The sequence below is a fragment of the Vigna radiata genome, chromosome 1 (assembly GCF_000741045.1).
Source record: "Vigna radiata var. radiata cultivar VC1973A chromosome 1, Vradiata_ver6, whole genome shotgun sequence".
Taxonomy (NCBI): Eukaryota; Viridiplantae; Streptophyta; class Magnoliopsida; order Fabales; family Fabaceae; genus Vigna; species Vigna radiata.
In genome coordinates this window covers 14,290,784-14,312,608 of record NC_028351.1, presented here as the reverse complement: position 1 = coordinate 14,312,608, position 21,825 = coordinate 14,290,784, and the positions used below count along the sequence as shown (strand labels likewise).

Here is a 21,825-nt window from a genome sequence, read left to right as displayed (position 1 = left end):
AAACTGAACTTAGATTAACTAACTAATAATTGAACTCAATTTTGTATTGAAAGGTTAACCATGCTATCAATAAATAAAATATAAAATTATAAACCCTTAAAATATGACATCAAGAAGATTTAGATAACCGTGTTTTGGTCTATATTAATAATAATTTCTCACACAGTTATGAACTTAAATAATTGTTTAGAAATATTAATAAAGATCAAGATACAACCTCAATTGGGATTTGAATTATATGTTAATTCACCATTCAGTTGGTGTTTAAATTTAAATGTTAAAAGTTCAGTGTTTCTTATTAATTTTTTTTTGGTAATCTTAATTATTCATCAATTAACACAGTGAATAAATTGGACAAATAAAGTAGATATTATTCTTCAAATACTATTTATTTTATTATTTTAAATATAAAAAAATATCTTTAAATATATCATTTTATTATTTTAAATATAAAATAATATCTTTAAATATACCATTTTATTATTTTAAATATAAAACAAATAGTATTTTAAATAATATCTTCTTCAATTCCACAATTCAAAGTTTTGTAATTATATCTATTTTATTTACTGCTTTTCTAAAATTGATAGTATGCTTATGATTGACTCCAAAGTTTAGTTTAGATATCTATTTTATCTATTGCTTATATTATTTGAATGTAAAGTTTAATTTAGTTATTAGTTAATTGATATAAATTCAGTTTTTTAAAATTAAATCTAAAACAATACAGACTGGATATTATATTAATTAGTTTAGTTTTTTTTAGTTTATTATAATATAGTTAATTATAGTTTAGTATACTGTAGGTAATTTTGTCCAATCCTAATATCTATATGAATTAAGGAAGACATGAAGATCAAGTTTAGGATTCTTTTATAAATATTAGAATAAGATATTTTGGAGTATAAGTTTTATTATTTGGATCCTCAATTTAGATTATAGTTTAAACTTGAGTTTCGTAGTCTAATTTGGGCTTAAAAAGAGATGAACTTAGTTTTTGAACTTGATGTGAAATGCATGAAACTAGGGTTTCTTAAACCTAGAAGGCACAAACGTGGAGTGCATGTCTCCTCCTTGAGCACACCATGGCAAGGAACATATGACTTGCTTAGGTGGCAAGTCACACAAGACACATGCTCTCTTTTGGCTTCAAAATTCAAATTTCTTGACTGGTTTGAATTGTTTTTGCTATACTTTTTGGAAACCATTTTTAGGGTTTATAGGCCTATAAATAAAGGTATATACCTCTTATAAATTCAACTTAAGTCTAGTAAAGAAATATTGCCCAAATTGAGTGATATTAACTTGTTTTAGCTCTCCTTAGACTAATTCTCTCTTTTAGACTACTCTATGCTTCCTTTCTTAGGAGTTAGCATCATCTTTCCCTAGGAAACTCGCACTAGTCGAAATAAACACTACAATATCTTCATCCCTTCCTAGCTTTCACATCCTCAGTCTTCCATAGAGTTCATCATCCTCTCGATTGTTGGTATCGTAGAGGGTAATTTTTTAAAAGAGTTTAGCGCAGCGGATTAATAACACAGAGAGCGTAAAGCGTATTAGGTCACAGTTGAAACGATTTTAGCCTTTTTTATAAAGAACAATTTTCTTTCAGAAAATTAACCAAGTAGTTGATGTGCGTTAAAGTAAAATGAGTATAGGGCATAAGAAAAGCACACAAGGATTTTTATACTGGTTCGATTCAACAGAATCTACGTCCAGTTGTTAATCACTACACAGTTCCACTAAAAAAGATTTAACAGATTACAATAACAAGTACAGAAATAGAATGAAAGGAACCACTCTACCAACTTGAAGAGAACCTGCTCCAGCAATCGACAAACGATTCATGAGCTTCTCCTTTCACAAGACCAGGNAGAGAACCTTGCCAACTTGAAGAGAGTCCACTTCGACTATCGACACACGATACGTAAGCCTCTCCTTTCACAAGACCAGGCAAGGGAACAAAGTAAACAAAAGCTCTCAAGAACGTTCCTCTGACTACTCGGTGTTCTAAGCTTTTCTCAGTTTACACAAAAGTTAAGTTCTGAAGCTTTCAAAAATCACTTATATAGCCAAGCACACTGAATGCCAAAGGTCAGCTCACAACTGCCATGAATAATCGATTATTGTAAGTGATAATCGATTATTCAAGTCCGTTATAGAATATTCAAAAAAGTGATAATCGATTATTTGAAGTGATAATCGATTATTCAAGTGTGACTTGTGATAATCGACTATTGCTTCATGATAATCGATTATTGTAGTTCAAAAACATGTGATAATCGATTATAGCTTGTCCATAATCGATTATTCCAGTATAAATTACAATGTTTATCATTTTCCTACTACATTCAAAAACTACAAGTTGCTTTTTAAGTATTCTCCTATTACAATCAAGAATTACAATTTGCAGCATCATCAAAACTTGTCTTCAGGTTTTACCAATACTCCCTTATTGGTAACATCGATTTTATTAAAAGAGTAAAGAAGAAGGTCATCATTTGGTATCAAAGCTTGGTTAGTCATGGTCTAATTTCTTCTTCTCCATTCTTCTTTTTATTTTTGAGTTGTTCATCACATCTCTTACATGTCTTGATGTTGTTTTATTGATTGAATTTGTGTTATATGTCTTCTTGTTTTGTTCAAAGTGTTTGTTCTTCTTGAACCTTCATTTTTGTGTAATGAATGTTTTAAAACAAGTGTTATGATTATCTATGTTGTGATGTGGTTAATGGGTAATATTATGGTTGAGGGGAATATGCTGGTTGTAATTTGGTTTGGTGAATGCTGATTTCTGTCGAATTTTGATCTAACGATGGTCACATTTTGATGGTTTAGTGCATGGACTCTGTTTATGTTGAACATATGTTAATGATTGATAATTTTTAGACTTAGTCATGATTGTTTTAGTGGTTCAGTGCATGATACTAGTTGTTTAATATGTTTAAGCCAAATGATAATTTTAAGTGTTTTTATAGTGTCATAGGCATAGTGTTATGACACATTTGGTGAGTATAGATTTGTTTTGTTATAAGAACTTATGTGTGGAGTGTTTGAATGTTATGGTTTAGTCGTCTTGGTTTGTTTTCTGGGGTTGAGTGGTAATCGATCTACTGAGCTTGATTCATGATGTTTAAGGTTTGTTTCTTGTTGGTAAGTTTGAATCAATATTTTTGTAAGCTTGGAACTATGTTTTAGGTACTAGAATAATGTTGTTATGTGTCTTAAAGTTGCATTTAGTGCCTTAAGTTGAATCCAATATGCTAAATACATGTACTATAGTGTGATGAGCTATTTTTGATATGCTTAACTTTCAATCCTGATTGTTTAATGGTAATCTGTGTTGGTTAACTTGCTAAGTTATGTTGTTTGCATGTTAAGTGTTGAATCCAAGTTATTTTATGGGGTTTCCGGACTAGGGTAGTGTTAAGTCGGGTTGGGTAATTGAGTTAGTTGGTCGGGCTAAGTAGTTGGGGTGTTAGTTGGCTAGGTTGGGCTGTTAGACTGGGTTATTTGACCAATAGTTTTGATACCTCAGTTTGGAGGTTTTGGAACTCGATTTTGTTGTTCTAGAGGTCAGCCTGGGGGTTTTTGACCCTAGTTGAGTTGTTGCTTATGGTTATCCAGCTGTTTCTTTGTTTGTTGAGCTATTTTTATGAGTGTAGAATTGTGTTTTTATTATTGTCAAGCTATTTGCGTGTCTGTTAAGCTAGTTGCATGTTTATTGGGCTATGAAGGTGTTTGACCAAGTTGTTGTGGTTGTTGTCGTATTGTGTTGCATGGTCGTAATGTTAGATGTTTGTTATGTTGTTGTCGTGGAGTGATGTGTGTTTGTTCAGTGTGAAGCTGAAAGGCATGTTTGTTGTTATGCCTTCTTGTTGTACATTGTAAAGTCGGGGTTTGTTCCTTTCGCGTGTGTGAAGTAGTGGAAAAGGGTCATTTTCGCCTGTGTGAGCTAGTGGAAGAAGAGAGCTTCAAGTGCTGCACCTTTTCGCCTGTGTGAAGTATTAGAGAAGGGAAGGATGTTTTTTCCCTTAGATTTCCAGCTCATTGTTAAGTATAGTGCTCAGTGTGTGACGCATCAAAGTTTTTACTAATAAGTCCTTGAAGAGCAAGAGAGACAAGTCCTTGTTGTGACGACAAGATGGCTTAAACTGCCCTATTTTGGAAAATAGGATGTGTATGGTAGGGTACGGGAGAATGACATATGGTTTGGTATCACTTGGAGGTGATGCGGATCTTGTGGAACGATTATGGTGTAAACTCATTACTTGTAATGGATGTTTTTAGTAGAATGAGTGAGTATGATTATTGTATATTATTTGACGTTGTTTCATTAGCTCACCCTTGCTTGTTTGTTTGTGTTGTATAATCATTTTCATAAGTTAATGAATGTCTTATAAACTACATGTGACATCCTGAAAGGGATATTATATTGTGGCTAAAATCGATTAACCAATACAAAAAATTCTATAGAAATTGGTTCTTATAGGAAGAATGTCGTTGTGATTGTTGTCGTGTCAATGCAACACCCAAAACATACCAACAAGTGTAATGAAGGAAAATACAATGTTTTAACTATCTTGATCTTCTATAAAACAATAGTTGTATTTAATATGTATGGAAAAACATATTTATGTTTGTGAAAATGTTGTAAAATAAGTTGGAAAACAATTTGGATTACCAGATGAGTGAATTTTAGATTGTTGAAACTATGATAGAGTTCAACTTCACAACTTCTTCCTCTCTTGCATCAGATCTACCCTTAAAAGTGAAGCTGCAAATTATTAAGTCTTGGGAGTTCGCTTAAGTATAACTCTAGGTCCATCCATGACACCTAAAGCCTAGGATCGTCACCCTTTAGTATGATTCCTCAGTGATTGCTTGAACGAGTCACCTGTATTAAGATTAAGACTCTTTCTCCAATTGCACACACTAGATCTATTCATAGCATCTAGAAACCCATAGGAAACTAATTGGACCACAACTTAAGACTAGTTCCCACTTAATCTTAAGATAGTGAAGTAAGATGAGTGATTAATTTATTCAATGTTAAGTATAAATAAATTAACAAACTTTAGATGAAAAATAAAGATACATAAATGAAAGATAGTACCAAATACAAGAGAGTTAAAAGATGTTACATTGACATGCTATCATCAATGCTATCAAATTTCTACTACTAAACAAGGAAACTTCAGTATTGTCAAGTTAGTCGTTAACAAACTAGATAGGATTAAGTTAGCCCTGAGTCGTTTCCTAACAAATACGAAATTGTTTTTTAATAATTGATTCTTATGAAATCCTACTCAAAAGGTTAGTAAAACACAATGTAAATACTAAAAGATAAAAGTAAAATTTATCCTAATGAAGTTAATATTGAAGATATTTTAAGTGTGAATTTGATGATGTAACAAATAAAAGACTTTAAGGCCTTGTTTACTTGAGTGGATTTGGGGGAGAGTAATTGAGAGGATTTGATGATAAATTTTTTGTTGTTTATTTGAATAGATTTGGAGGTAAGTGAGGGTGAATTTGGAAGTAAATTTTTTTAATCTGTCACATAAATTAAATCATACACTAATTCTCACAAATTTTACTTCCAAACCTACTCTCACTTACCTCTAAATCTATTCAAATAAACAAAAAAAAAATTCCTTCAAATCCTCACAATTACTCTCTCCCAAATCCACTCAAGTGAGTAAGGTCTAAAGCAATTATACTAAATAGGCTAATTCCACTGCTTTTCCAAAATTGATTCATTATTGATTAGCCACATATTATTTTTCAATTGATTATTACTTTCGATTTCAAATTAATTAAAGTACATTCTTAATTAATTTGACCGCAATCTTACTATTAACCAAAGTATATTCTCAATTAAGTCCTATTGTGTTTAATCAAATCTATTATTTTATCTCCTAACCATGTTAAAAGTTAATTAATCAAAGTACATTCTTGATTAATTATTGTTAAATTTTTTACCACTAATAAAAGTACATTCTCAATTGGTAGTAAAAACCTATTCAATCACATGAAAGTTCCTAAATCCAATCAAAGTACATTCTTACTCAAAATTAAAAACATTTAGACTCATATGATCAATATGCCTATTGATTAAAACACCTCTCTAATTACCTATGATGTAAAGATAATTTCTTTTGACATCATTGAGAGATAAAAGACATAGAATAAAGATAACCAAATTAATAATCAAAATAACAAAGACATTATTTCAATCTAACCTCAGAATCCATAATGAAATTAAAGTGGAACAACCCTAGAAGCTTAGCCCTCTATAGATTGAGTGGAATACATGATGAATAAAAATAAAAGTAAGAGAATGAGAGATATGGGTGGTGATGATTGTTGCTCCCAGCCAAAGTTGCTAATGCCTCTTTTTACTTTCCCTAATCTCTTTATAAAGAACTTGATTGGACTTGGATTTTGACTTTTCTGTTGATAAAATCTCTTATTAGATAATGTAATATCTCCTAAATATTTAACAAATTTAATCAGTTTTAAAAAATATTTAGTAGATATTTTCATTTATAATTAAATTAATTATTTTGTATAATATCTAATAAATTATCAACAACTAAAACTTTCCTAAAATCTTTATTTAGTCCTTCTTATTTTGTCCAAAATTGCTAAGAAACCTAAAAGATATTGTTATTTGCATTTTAAGCCCTTTTGTTTGACCATGATTGAAACTTTGACCAGGATTGACTGTTCAATGAGGGATTGTCCCGCGACAGTTTCCTTTTCCACCCAAAATTAGGGTTTCCATGCTTGTAGAGAATTTTTTTTTTTGATGGAGGTGTAAAATTTCTTCTCTAGCGAGGGAAAATTTTAACGATTTGCATCTCAGGTGATTATGGTGACGAACGAACCTGGGTGGTTTTGTTTTGCTCTGGTTGTGTGAGAAGCTCATAGTGGCTTCTCACGATTTGTAGGTGTGTGGTTCGCGAATGACTATGGCACGAATTAGGGTTCACGAGGAAGATGATTTGCGATTTTGAGGTGAATTGTTTTCTCTTTTTTATAATGCAAAAACTTTGAGTTGCTACTTACTTCTGACTATGTCAATTCAAACTTATTCCAAAGTTTTTTTTCTTTCTTTTTTGAAATTGTAGTTTGGGATTTGACTTTCAATGTTCTTAAGTCATGTTCCAATTTTTCTTTCAAAAAGTGTATTATTCTAAAGTGGCAAGTTTCAAAATCTATGTACATCCTACTTTAACTTGTTTCACGTATTCCTAACAATATCAAAATAAACATCATGTAAGGAATTTAAAAATAGTTGTACTAAAATAAAAGTGCTTAAAAATAAAATTGCAGAAAAAAAACTTGGTTCAATAGTGATTTAGAAATCTAGTCCTGTAGGGGAGTTTATGTTAGAGAACTTGTCCTTTTCCTTTGGTTCCTCCTCTGCTTTGGGCTTTTCTTCTTGTTCCTCAACAACTTCTTCTTCTTCTTCCTGTTCAGCTACTTCAACCTCCTCTATTTTTGTTTCTAAATCTACAACAACATTTCCCTCTTTAGTTTCAGGCTGAGGTTCTTCATTTTCAGGTTTTGGTTGGGGTTGTTCTAGTTCAGCTTTTACAAGTTGTGGTGTAGGTTGTTGTGTGAAGTCTTGGTGTCCTGCTACACCATTACACTCCCTTATGAAGAAAGGACTATCCCTAGGCCAAAAGAACAACTCTTTGAATTTATTAGGGGTAATACAACAAATAGGCTTATTGTTGCGAAGCTTATCAAAGAAGTCATATAGAATCTAGTGTAGGGCAATTTAAGCCCTGTGAGTTGTTTCTAGTTGTTGTTGCATGTAAGTAATCCGAGTTGTAACATAATTGATGGCTTCTTGTAGTTGGTGGAATAAAGTATAGGTTGAATTAGGGATTTCTATGGTTGGTTGTTGTTGTTGCTATGTTAGGATATTTTGTTGGCAGCTTAAGTGGTTGCTTGAGTTGTATCTTCTCTGGTTAGAATTTCTTATGGCCTTCTACCTGCTGTCACTTTTGGTTCATTGTCCAATGGATTCATGAAATGGTGATGTCGATGTCGCGCTCGACTCAAATTAATTGTTTGCAATTAAAGTGCAGTATAATAAGAAGTGACTCTTGGGTCATCTCTCAGGGACCAAATTAGGTTCCGTCAAAGGATCAAAACCATAATTGGGGAGGGGGGGTTTAGAGATAATTCAAATTAAAATTAACAGAATAAATAAAAAAATGTAGATTTAACACTTATTAAACACAAGTTGGTTATTAGTTCAATTGCAATGCCTCCATCCCAGATTAATAATAAATCATTCACTCCCCTAACCCATAATCCAACACAAATTAATCAACTAAGCGGAAACTAAAACGATTGTCATAAAAACGAATTAATCAAACACAATGCACGTATTTAATATTTGTGCACTATAGATTAAGCAACTGCAGCTTCAAACACATAAGCAGAACCATTAAGTGAGACCCAATTTGCAGCAACAAAACCGATTAAATATGATGCAAAGAAAGAAGAGCAGAATCACAATATCGAGCAATATCAAGGAAACAATGCAATTTCCCTAATTACCAACCCAATAGATTTAACCTTCCGTGAAATAGAAAAACAAATTTCAATGAAAATGAGAGAGAGGAAAACGAAACTGAACCTAGAAAAACGAAAATGTAATTAACTCCAAAATGAAACAGAAATCGATAATTCCAAAAACCTCAGACAGAGTCGTACTGTTCGTATTTAGAGAGAATTGAATATGAGAGAGTGTGTGTCATTCGAAATTGTGTCTCTCCTAGATACAAAACCCTAGGCCGAAAATTTGCCACTCTAAAATGGGTTTCTCTCTAATTCTCAAATTGGGCCCAAAGTCCATGTTTGGTCCAAAATTAATAAAAACAAAACTAAAAAAGAAAGTAAAAACAAATGTCGATGTGGACAATAGTAAATGACGTGGTTGCTCTCTTTTAAGTCCCAAACTATAATCCCAAAATTGCCCTTAAAATCATAATGGGAAATAATTAAGCTCACAAAATTCAAATTAATCAAAATATGAATTACTGGTCAAATTAAACCCAAATGGAAAAACTGAAATAATAATAGGCATATAAGCACAATTCACTAATTAAATCTAGTATAGAAACCTAAGCGAATATGACAAAATAATGATTCATCAAATGGACTCTAATGTAGGCGTTAGTAATAGCCTGCCTCAATCTTTTTCTTGGTTGATCTTAAATAATTGCGCCTTGCATCGTACAAAGGCCAATTATCAAACTAGGGAAACAAATGGGCTTTACTGTGTACTCCTTCTTGAAATATTTGAGATAGTCATTTTGAATATCTCTTTAGTGATTATGTCTGCAATGTCCAACATGTAACCTCTCATAATACAGTCGAGCAATTGTGCTATGTCAAAATTAATTCTTGAAACATGATAATTTGGTATTATGTTTGCAAAGAGAAAGGTGATCCACAATTGAGTTGTGGTCTTCATGATCCCACTGTTAAGGTACTATGGTTGTCCTCCTTTTCCAACCAGAAACTTCCAGTCGGGGATACAAAGGAGTTATTCCAGCTACTCCACATTAACATCTCGCATCATGTTATGTAATTATGTTCGTTCCTCTTCAAACATCATCATAGGTATATCAAGATACCTCCTTATGGTACCTTTTCATAGGAAACTTTTCTCTAACCCAAGTGGATCTATTCTTCTCGAAAGGTTGAATTGGGTATGCATTGGCGTGAAATTCTTTTACTTTTAGTTCAATATAATAATCCTCTAACCTTGTTAACTTTATTTAATTCTTATTATCCAATGCCCTTTCGAAATCATCATGTTCTCTCTCCAACAGCTCTATACAATGTTCAATCATAATGGACCTCCTTGCTATGTCCATGAACCTTTCTTGTTTCACACTAGTTTGGGAGCGAATTCTATTCCATTGAGAAGATGGTTAAGAGAGCTCTCCCTACCTTCTCATAGCTGGTGTCTGAGTAACTAATGTCGAGGAAGGTGAAAGTGGTGTAGTGTTTGTTATGGTTGGAGTAGTTGTAGCTGTCGGGGTTGTGTTGGTTTTGCCATTTGAGGCAGCAACATGGCTTGGTCAAGGATTTCTTCTCTCTCTGGCAAAAGCAACATGCTTCACCCTAGTCCCTAAATATGTAATTTGCGGTGAAGGCACATGAGAGTTAGATGATGATGATGAGCTTTCAAATAGTAGTGAGACAACCTTTTGTTGCATGTTTTATCATATGACAATAAAAACTTTGATTAAAAATTGCAACATGCATTTCATTCACAACAATAACAAATAGGGTATTCCTTGAACACTTAATCTTTTTGCAAATTTGACATGCAAGCATAAAGTTCAGGTTTTTATGGAAAAACTCAACATTCGATCTTTTTGAAATTTGAAAATGAGAGGTACAACACTTCAAAACCACTCATTCAATATAAATTCACATGCAAATGCAGATTCACAAATAAGGGTGTTCAAGTCATCGACTAGGGCTTGAGCTAACCTGTGAACAAAGAGTTGGAGAAAAAAATGAAACATTCATTTTGTACTTACATGGTAAATGCAAAGAACGAAGTGGAAATGATAAGAGTAGGAGGATTTAAGAATGTGGAGAATGAAAGTTGAGAGGGTTTGGAGGTTTATAGAGGGTTTGAGAGTGAGTGGAGTGGTAGAGGTGAGTAGTGGGTTTCAAATGAAAAGCTTTATATAAGGTTCAAACTTTTAAAGCTCAAATTTTTAAACCCATTGTTTCTAACCTGCAAGTGGCGGCTTAACCACTAATTTTTTTGCTTCAATGTAGACTCTTATTAGAATTTTTCTTAGTTTTTGGAAACTCACTCTATATTAAATTTTCATGAAACCTTCCAGAATACTCTAATCTTTTATGATCGTACATGCTCTTTAATGATGTAAACATTCAATGATGACAAAATATGAATCTACTCATGCAATAAAGAAAACAACCAACTAATACAAAAAATTGAAAAAATTACTAAAACAATTTGAAGCAATAAAACAGTTTCAAAGTTGGGCTACCTCCAAGTAGCGCTTTTTTAAAGACTTTAGCTCAACACCTTATCAATAATGGTTTGTCCAATGCGGTTTCAGTAGTGAATCTGCCAAGATTTCCACCTTGATACTCCTTCAACCACTGTGCATTCATTGTCCAACTTCTCTTAATCTCTAGATCTTCAATTTAATTGCTCCATATGGCCTCATGGTCTTGACCAAAAATGGTCCAGACTATTTAGACTTCAATTTACCTAGGAACAACATCAATCTCAAACTGTAAAGTAGGACAAGTTGGTTCGGCCTAAATTCTCATTTTAGAACCTTTTTTCCATGGTAGGCCTTTACTTTGGACTTGTAAATGCATGTAGAGTCATAGGCTTGTGTTCTCAACTCCTTAAATTCTTGCAATTGTAGCTTTCTCTTTTCTCCAACAACGCTCAAATCAAGGTTAAAGACTTTAGCTCAACACCTTATCAATCATGGTTTGTCCAATGCGGTTTCAGTAGTGAATCTGCCAAGATTTCCACCTTGATACTCCTTCAACCACTATGCATTCATTGTCCAACTTCTCTTAATCTCTAGATCTTCAATTTAATTGCTCCATATGGCCTCATGGTCTTGACCAAAAATGGTCCAGACTATTTAGACTTCAATTTACCTAGGAACAACATCAATCTCAAACTGTAAAGTAGGACAAGTTGGTTCGGCCTAAATTCTCATTTTAGAACCTTTTTTCCATGGTAGGCCTTTACTTTGGACTTGTAAATGCATGTAGAGTCATAGGCTTGTGTTCTCAACTCCTTAAATTCTTGCAATTGTAGCTTTCTCTTTTCTCCAACAACGCTCAAATCAAGGTTAAAGACTTTAGCTCAACACCTTATCAATCATGGTTTGTCCAATGCGGTTTCAGTAGTGAATCTGCCAAGATTTCCACCTTGATACTCCTTCAACCACTATGCATTCATTGTCCAACTTCTCTTAATCTCTAGATCTTCAATTTAATTGCTCCATATGGCCTCATGGTCTTGACCAAAAATGGTCCAGACTATTTAGACTTCAATTTACCTAGGAACAACATCAATCTCAAACTGTAAAGTAGGACAAGTTGGTTCGGCCTAAATTCTCATTTTAGAACCTTTTTTCCATGGTAGGCCTTTACTTTGGACTTGTAAATGCATGTAGAGTCATAGGCTTGTGTTCTCAACTCCTTAAATTCTTGCAATTGTAGCTTTCTCTTTTCTCCAACAACGCTCAAATTCTTGCAATTGTATCCTTTTTGCACTACGACTACCATCACCCATTTAGAAACATAATCTATAACTAAAAATATGTATTCATGTGAATTGGACATAGGTAATGGACCAATGAAGTCTATGAAGTACCTAAAAAACACTAGAAGAGGGGGGAATTGAATAGTGTTAATGGAAAAATCATTTTGCAATCCTTATAATGTAGCATGTTTGTCAAGTATCAGATTTATCAAATAGTTGTTAAACGCTCAACTTCAAGTGATTGTATACGATAATTTCTTTTCACGTGCTATTCAAAATATATACTACAAAGTTTATAAGAACTTCATTAGCTAAAGAACAACCCTTTAGTATGAGAAGATTCTTGTTTTGTAAAACTAAAGTGCAACTATAGGTTTTATAAGAGAAGCGTTTAGGCAAGGGTAAATAATAAATGTACAAATATTTTTATACCGGTTCACTCCAACTAAGCTACTTCTAGTCTCCTCTATCCACAGAGGGTTCCACTATAATCTTCAACAAGATTACACAACTGAGTATTCTCACCACTCTCAGTATCCTTGGTCAGCGAATAACCTTCTGTTTCCCTAGACTAGTTGAGTATTCGCACCACTCTTGGTATCCCTAATCAACGAATAACCTTCCATTACCCTAGACTAGTTGAGTATTCACATCACTTCTAGTACTAGACAATCCTGGTATCCTTTGATATGCTGCTAGATTTCCTCAACTCCTTAGAGTTTTAACAATAAGGATTTTAATTCTCTTTAGAATTGTAATCAACGATTTCTTAAAAGTCGTTTAGACTATTACTCTCATAGAAAGGATGTGTGTATAATACAATACAATCTAGAGACTCACTGGGTGTTTCTCTTTTTTCTCTTTTTCTTTCTTCTTACAATAGTAAGAAACAATTACAGTGAAGCTCGATAGTGTTGCTTAATTGTACTTCTTTTTCTCTTACTTAGATACATTCTTTCTCTTGATCTTTTCTGTGCTTCTCTTTTAAATGCTTTTTAAATTAATGAATTATGTGAATATTTGAATTGGAAAACTGGTTTTTGTATTTCAGGTTTGGCTAAATGAGCAAAAACGTACCAATTTTTTTTTATAAAAAAAACACTGCATATTGACGACGAACTATACACTGAATGATGTTCAACCTTTGCTACCTAACGTCGACCACACAAAAACTTCGACGTCAAAACGTTTACAATGAAAACATGGAAATGCAACGCTGGACGAGCTCTTCTCTAGCTCAGCGAGGATAACGTCATCTTGCATAATAATCGACGTTCAACCTTTTACAAGAATAACTTCACTTTTTTCTGATATACGATGTCAATTTTACGTCAAACCTCTTTTCGTTTAATGTCAACGTTACGTCTCGTCCCCATAACAGTTGATGTCAATTCTTCCTTTAACTACAACTATTTAGTCACATATTGGACGTCAAGCTGCTTATCAGACAACATGTATATAAACAATTGACGTTGTCCTGCATTATTCGACATTAAATTTACGTCTCCTGATATGACGTCGATATCGAAATAGACATTAAAAGCCATAATTATTCGACATTGAACGCGATTTTTGTACTAGTGTAACACCATAAAGCCAAATTAGAGTCCAAGGAAAACCAAGAAAAAGGTCTAAATGAACAAAAGTTATTTCAAAAGGAGTTTATGATAAAAAAAACACCGAAAATGATCAAGGAGACAAACAAGAAAATAAATGGTCAAGCTAGAAGGTTTAGCACATTAAAAGAAAGACCTAAAGAAAAGATCTAGATTAGATGAACAAAACAAAAAATTACTACAGTAGAAAATGGTGCTTCTTGTCTTTAGCAACTTATGTGTAAATGGTGCCAATGGATACACTTTTAGAATCAATTGCAAATGAGATAAGGCTATAAGCAACAATACTCATACGTAAAAGCTAGCAATAAATCCATACAAGAATGCACACCAAAAGTTAGTGGTAGTAGTACATGCATATGTTTTTACTTTTTGCTTTTTACTTTTACATTTTATACTTTTTGTTTGCTTTTTCTTTTGTACCATTTGTCTCTTCTCTTCTTTTTTTTTCCATCACATAAGACATAATAGTACACACCACAAAACAGATTTGAAAGCTCTCTTAGAAGTTAAAAAGTTCATAATATACCATATGGAAGAAATTCCTACTATAATCAACATACAACATGAAACTAAAAACTGATACAAAGGAAGCCTAACTCTAAGAACTTGTTGATAATCTAGCAACAAGTATGAACTCAAATATGTAAAATAAAAGCACTCAAAGGCACATAAACAATGCAGTTTCAAAAATACACTTGAGCATATTTTTTTTTTGTAATTTTTCAATGTTCAACTAGGAAGTAAAGACATCAAAAGGACTATACACGACTCTAGACAACATGAATGGATTCAAAACTTAGAATGATTCAAAACCTTTTCATATTTCGAAGCATAAAGATGAATAAAGACTCAAAAACATGAAAAAGCACACAAACACACAGGATATGGAAACTTAGTGCAAAAGTCAAATGGTTCCAAGGAAGAAAAAATTAGAACCATGAAAAAAAACAATATATGAATGGAAAAAGACAACAAGACAAGCAAGAAGAATAACATAGAACAAGAAAAGATGGAAAGGATAAATAGGGACCAAGAATACTTAGATCTTGAAAAACCAAAGCTCTTGATACTAAATGATGACAACATCCTCAAACTAGGCTAGAAGAGATGTTATGAAGGATGGTCCCTTTGAAGATGTAGGTGTGGAAATGATGGGCAAAGAAGTGTGAAATGTTGAAGCTATGGTTGGATTTGGATGAAGGCTCATGGCCTAGGGTGGTGTCTGGTGGTGGTGTGGTATTTGGTGGCTCAAAGAAAGGTTAGGTCAACTTTAAGAGAAAGGTGACTAGAGGGTCCTCATGGATTGCTCTAGTCTTGATCTAAAGATGAGTAGTATGGCAAAAAATGGCCAGCATAACATTACTCAACATTAAAGATGATTACAAGAGAGGAAACACCTCTATTTATAGGCTAAAGGTCTTAGAAACCCTAAAAACTAAAATTTTGCATGCCAAACCTACCATGCAATCCTTGGCCTAAAATAGTAGCCCTCTATGAAGTGGAAAAATGTCCAGATATCCTCTCCAATGAAGGAATGGCATGTGGCCAATCATAAAGAAATATCATCTCCATTCCTAGAGTGCCATGTGGAAGCAAAATCCTCTCCAATAGAAGCATGACACATGACACATACTTTCCACATGGTTTAGATGTCCAACTAAGGAAAAACCCTCATACAAACTTTAAACAAACCTACACTACTTGGCTGAAATACATGACCTAAATAAACCTATACTGCTTTTCAACTTTCATGATGGCCTATGAGAAAGAGCTTTGCTTCATCTTGAATAAATAACTCTAGCTTCTTCTTGAAAGTGCGTAGGTCATGGCGAAGGGTATGCGATCATAACCTTAGCTACTTTTTTTTTTTAAATTTTAACTTTGCATGTTGTAAGCTTGACAAGAAAAGTACCCATTAGTACTTGTCACATACTTGGAAGAAGCTTGGTCTCTTGGCACAATAAGAAGAAAATGTATATTGTTTTCTCAATAATTAAAGCTAAATATATAGTAATTAGAAGTGTTTGTGTGTAGTTCATCTGAATGAAACAATAATTACTAAATTTTGGACTTACTGAATAAGTACCTCTAATATGTGATAATACTAGTCTTATAAATCTAATCAAAAATCAAATTCAACATTTATAAACTAAGGATATTGAAATAAGATATAACTATATTAAATACCACATTTTAAGAGGTGAATGTGAAATGAAGTTCATTAATATTATTATTTAATTAACAAACCTATTCATCATACCACTAACAACAGACAAGTTCAATTATCTAATAAATGAACTTGGTGTTCTTTATTACTTTAATATCATATAATTTTTCTATCTTCCTCATGAAGAATTTGAAGACCGATAATGATCATAAAGAACTATAAGTGTTTTAAGATGTGTTTTATTGACTAAGAATTGTTTTAAGTTTTCTCTTTCATGATTTGATCCTAAAATTACACTTAGATAACTTCTTCAAATGAACTAGATCTTCTCGTAATAAAAAGTAGTTTTTTATTGATTAAAAGAGGTTTTTAATATGTTAAAATATTCTAAAATTGTCTAGAATAACTATACGAAACATTTTAATGTATTAAACAATCATTTTGATATATTAGAATTAATTAAAACCATGAATTATTTTTTTGTTGACTTTTAATAGATTAAAATCCTTTAAGTTTGTAATGTTTCATGCTTTTTTATTTTTAATCTATTAAAATGATGAGTTAATAAAATAATTTCACTAAGAAATACTCATATTGTTTAATAAAAACTTTTTCAAGTATTCAATCATCACATTTTAACATAAATACCAAATTGTTTCATTGTAACATTCTATCCTAGACCCACTTTCCATTTCAAAAAAGAGATTCACACTTAAATGATATTTATCTTTATCATATTTATTTTTAATAAAAAAAAAATCATTTTTGTAGCATATAAATCAAAACCATCACTCCATTTTGATTTGAAATCTCTCACTTTTCCTATATTATGTTTTTAATGTGAGATGTATTGAAAATCCCATCTCTCTAATATTCATATCATATAGAGATTTCATATCATAATATACAAATAGATACGAATATATTTGGAAAAGATTGAATTAAACTTAAAATCTAAATTATAAAATAATCTATAATTTAACATTGCAAAAATTCATTTTCTTACCACTTTTGAATCATAATTTTATTACATAAATTTCAACCTTCATCTTGAATCCAAAATTTTTTTAAAAAAATTTGAAGATTGTCAATTATCATAAAGAACTAAATGTGTTTTAGAATGTATTGTATTGATTAAGAATTATTGTAAGTTTTCTATTATTCTAAAATTATAGTTAAAAGACTTTTTTTCAAATGAATTAGATAAAAAAAAATAGTTTTTTAAGTGATTAAAAAATGTTTTAAATATATCAAAATGTTATTTTCCTGGAATGACTATGAAAAACATCTTGATGGATTAAATAATCATTTTGATTTATTAGATTCACTTTAAACCATTAGTTATTTTGTTGTCAATTTTTAATAGATTAGAATTAAAGTTCAATGCATGCTTTAGACTTTTTTATTTTTAATGAGTTAAAACACCATTTTAAAGTATCCAATCAACATATTCTTTCATAAATATAAATTTTAAAATATTTGTCATAATAACAACGTTGAGGGTGATTCTTCCTGCACCTTCCTATCTTTCTTTCTACACCCCATAAAAGTTGAACTCTCCAAATTACCCTTCATTAAAAATATAGTAAACAACCCTACATATTCTTATTTTTAATATTCCCTGCATTGGATGTTCCCGGAATATTCCATAACAAGTGTTTTGGAATATATTTCCAAATCTTGAAATACCTTTAGGAACAAGTGTAAATAGATTTTCAGATCTAGAAATGACTCAGAACACCAGTTTCGAAAATTTTGTATGTTCCAGAATGCATTTCTTAGTCTGTAATGTATTTCAGATCTAAAAATACCTTCTAGAATAATTGTTTCATAATATAAAAAGTATTTTTGAAATGTGTTTTGAAAATACCTTTCAGAACATCCATTCCAAAATGTAAAAATCATAAATTTTCTAGTAAATTCAGAATACTTACATCACATTTTTACATTCTTATTATTAAAGAAAGAAAAAATGGTGATTTGGAGACTAGGGAGGTGACAATGATTTTGAGATGAAGAGAGGAAGGAGATTGACTGTAAATTGGTTGTGTAGCATGATAAATTGACTGTAAGTTGATTGCTCATTTTGGTTATGCATGGCCATATTATGCTGAAGGGAAACATGTGCCTAAAGATAATGAAAAGCAAGTGAATGGAGGTCCTTCTTTCATTTCTGAGATGATATGTTGCAAAATCAACTTGAACTATTTTTACAAATACATGAAACGGACCAAAATTGATATTAACTTTTAAAAATAACATTTTATAAAGCCAAACTCCAACCAAAGATGTGCTGTAAAACACAAACAGTATTGCAACTGATAGAGCCAAGCTTCAATGTAAACAAAAGGAAATCAATCTAAACCAAGGCCTAAATACCTTTTCTACAGCCACAAAAAATACTTCTTAGTAATTTTAATGTCATCAAGGAAAAGAAGCAGCAAATAAAAAATTCCAGAAGTCAAAATTTTGGATATTGTTTAATATAATGTGTGGTTCTAACAAAAACTGCAAAAAAAAAAAAAAAAAAACCTCCATTAAACCAAGCAGCTTATCAGGCTTCTGTGCCTGGATAATCAAATACTACATCTTTTCCAGTAAGCTTCCTGTAAACTCCAGAAAATGTCTCCAGCTTGTACTCGGTGTTATTGCGCTCCTTGGGATCCAAGAAAACCTTCAATTTAAAAATAGTAAAAAATAAACAATTTATAAGTTACCTGGGAAATGACAAAAGATAAATTCAAATTAATGAAAATTTCAAAGCAATTACCTTCACTATTTTTGAGCCATCAATTCTAAATCTGACCCTTTTTCCAACAATCTCTGCAGGATATACAACATCCTCTAGCATGGCATCATGAACTGCAGTCAATGTCCGGGTCCTGGGACGCTGAACGGCAGAGCCCTTCTTTGGTGGACGCAAGATCCTCCTTGTGGTAATCAAAATAACATCCTGCCATTTGATATACATTCTTCCGTTAATAATACAATTTAGTGTTCCTTGAACTCACTATAACCATAAAGTGATATGCCAAATACGTACATAAAGGGGAAAATAGAAAAGAAAATCAAAGACAAATTTATTTGTATCAAGATACATTGAAGTAAAATACAACCTTCCCGCTAAATTTCTTCTCCAACTCCCTGACAAGTCGGAGATGAATCTTGTGGAATGCTTTTCTCAATCTGAAAGGCACATAGATGACTACAGCCTTGCGATTATTGGCCACATCCATTTGACTGCAGGAGAAAAAAATGTTATTCTGCTGAGAAAAACTTCTATAACCAAGATTACATCAATTGATTATTTGCAACATCCTTACATTGCTTGATTTATATAGAGATCCTTCAAGTCACTTTTCAGATCCTGGTTGGTATTCTCCAAGTCAAATAAATACTGCGCAGTCATCAAATACCACCGTTTCAATATAAATAATAATCATGAATTCGTGAAATAAATCATCCTAACCAAACAGGAAAAGGGTAATAACCTGTGCAACTGTCTCTTCAAGTTCAGTGGGCTCTGCATCCTTATCCTTGAGAATTTTCTTCCTCGAAGTGTACATTTTGTTCAAGCTGCTTCACCACATAAGGACCACTATCAGAACCTTAGCTTAGTAAACTAAAATAAGAATCACAGCGAAAACTGTTCCCTAAATCTATTAGAAGGCAAGTGACAACCAACCCGTATTCACAAGATTACGGAAAAAGAAATTAAATAGTCTTCCAATAATTTAAAAAGTAGAAATAAAAAACCACCAAACTCAATTTCAGTAAGGAAGACCGAGACAAAAGAAAGTGTCAACAACTAATAGTTTTCCACTTCTCCACTCCCTCTATTCATTAATTCTCACTTACTGAGTTAAAAGTTAATATCAGAGTGAACATATTTTTCGAATTCCTACTACGAACAACTGTCACCTCAACCCAAACCAATATTCATTAAGGTCGCAAGGGTAAAAAACTTAAGAGCTGCATAACCATAAACCTGAATGGAGATAAAACACCACCAATCTCCCAATTTTCACTACAACAAGCATGAGATAACAACTGAAACACTTCTTTCTCTCTCTCTCTAGCCCCCTTTAATTCTCACTAGCTGAGCTAGCAGCCACAATATCGGCATGCCAAAAAATCCAAAAACTGAAGAAAAAGGACCGTATATAAAATCTTGACTAAAAATTAGTTCTTGTCATGCTCTCACCATTCACCAACACACTCCTGATACATACATTACTGAACTAATTGTTCGCAACCCTAATTCCAATTCAGAAGAAGTTAAGGGAAATCAATTCAAGTCACCAAATTACCCAAATTCAAAGGAAATAAAAACAGGGTAATGAAGGGTTGATTAAAAATTGCTGTAACTTAAACTTAATTTGAAGAAAGTAAAAGGGTTAAAGAGAAAGTGAGAGAAAGAGTTGAATAATACCAGAAAGAGAGTAACACGTTTTGCCTTCGCGCCTTTGCTTTCAGCTTCAAAGAGGGAGAGAAAATGGAGGCGCTTAGGAGCTTTTTATAAGGATCAGCTTTCAGGGTTCGAGGTTGCCCTAATTTTAGATACACTCAGAGGGAAACATAATATTCTTATTTTTTAATTATTTTTTTTAAGTTTTTGATTTACAATTTGTTATGATCATTCTAATTTCTTACGTACTTACGTCAATAATTTCACACATCCACACGACACACAATATTATATCATATAGCAGTATTATTTTTATAAATACTAGTGTAAATGTCCTATAAAAAGAGAAAAAATAGTTATTGTTATTAAAAATATAAAAAAATCAATATTATGTCTTATAACAATGTTATTTTTTTATAAATACTATGTAAATCTCCTATAAAAAATGAGTAATTATGATTAAAAATAAAAAGAATGTTATTAATTTTTTCAAAAATATAGTTATGAAGATTAATTGTAAAATAAATAGTTTTTTTATGATTTTAGTATTGATATGTTTTTATTAAAAATAGATTAATTGGATTTTTACAAAATAATGATAAAACTTAAAAGAGAAAATAATAAAATAATTTATATTACTAAAGGTAAATTTAGTAGTAAAAACGTAATTCTTTTTATTAATAGTTATATATATATAATATAAATTTAAATTTGTATTGAGTTTTCTTAAAGAAAATGTGTTTCTATCATAAAAAAAAGATGACGTTGATAAAAATGTTATTGTTTATAATTGATGAAACTATACCGTAAATGTGCATGTATGATATATTATCAATTATAATTAATGTGAGATTATGATTTGTTTATTAAATTTTTATTTTATATATATATATATATATATATATATATATATATATATATATATATATATATATAATTAGATTAAATGTGTTGTGATTAACGTAAAAAAATTGTTTTTGTTTTTTTAAAATAAAAAATTATTATTTCTTATTTTTAATATTATGTTGTACTTTTAATTATTTATATCTTTTACCAAAAGGTTGAATAATTATTTAAAAAATGCCTAATATCACATGTCTTAGAAAAAAAAATTAAGATACCTAACATGTAAGTTATTTATATTTTGATTAAATATATTTTTAATTACTGTGCAAAATTGAAAGTTTATTTTTAAATTTTGATATATTTTAGTTTTTAAACTTTAAAATGAGTGAATATACTCATTTTAATTCATTGGTGTTAAATTTCCTTAAATGTTAAATAATGTTATAAAGTAGCATTTGAGTTATTTATA

At 31.3% G+C, this 21,825-nt stretch overlaps 1 protein-coding gene across 2 annotated transcripts; it reads right to left on the bottom strand.

The window, feature by feature from the left end:
• Positions 1 to 18,344: 18,344 nt before the first annotated feature.
• LOC106764213 (40S ribosomal protein S7) lies at positions 18,345 to 20,691 on the bottom strand. 2 transcript variants are annotated; one of them, XM_014648467.2, is made up of 6 exons: positions 20,535 to 20,691; positions 19,594 to 19,681; positions 19,426 to 19,499; positions 19,219 to 19,342; positions 18,873 to 19,055; positions 18,345 to 18,776 (listed from the first exon to the last, which is right to left on the bottom strand). In XM_014648467.2, exons 2-6 carry the CDS (start codon positions 19,666 to 19,668, stop codon positions 18,657 to 18,659), a joined length of 576 nt encoding a protein of 191 aa, XP_014503953.1. In that variant the 5' UTR covers positions 19,669 to 19,681; positions 20,535 to 20,691; the 3' UTR covers positions 18,345 to 18,656. The 2 variants fall into 2 exon arrangements, with proteins under 2 accessions (XP_014503953.1, XP_014503944.1); XM_014648458.2 differs by having other exon boundaries at positions 19,594 to 19,678; positions 20,535 to 20,665.
• Between the last annotated feature and the right edge of the window lie 1,134 nt (positions 20,692 to 21,825).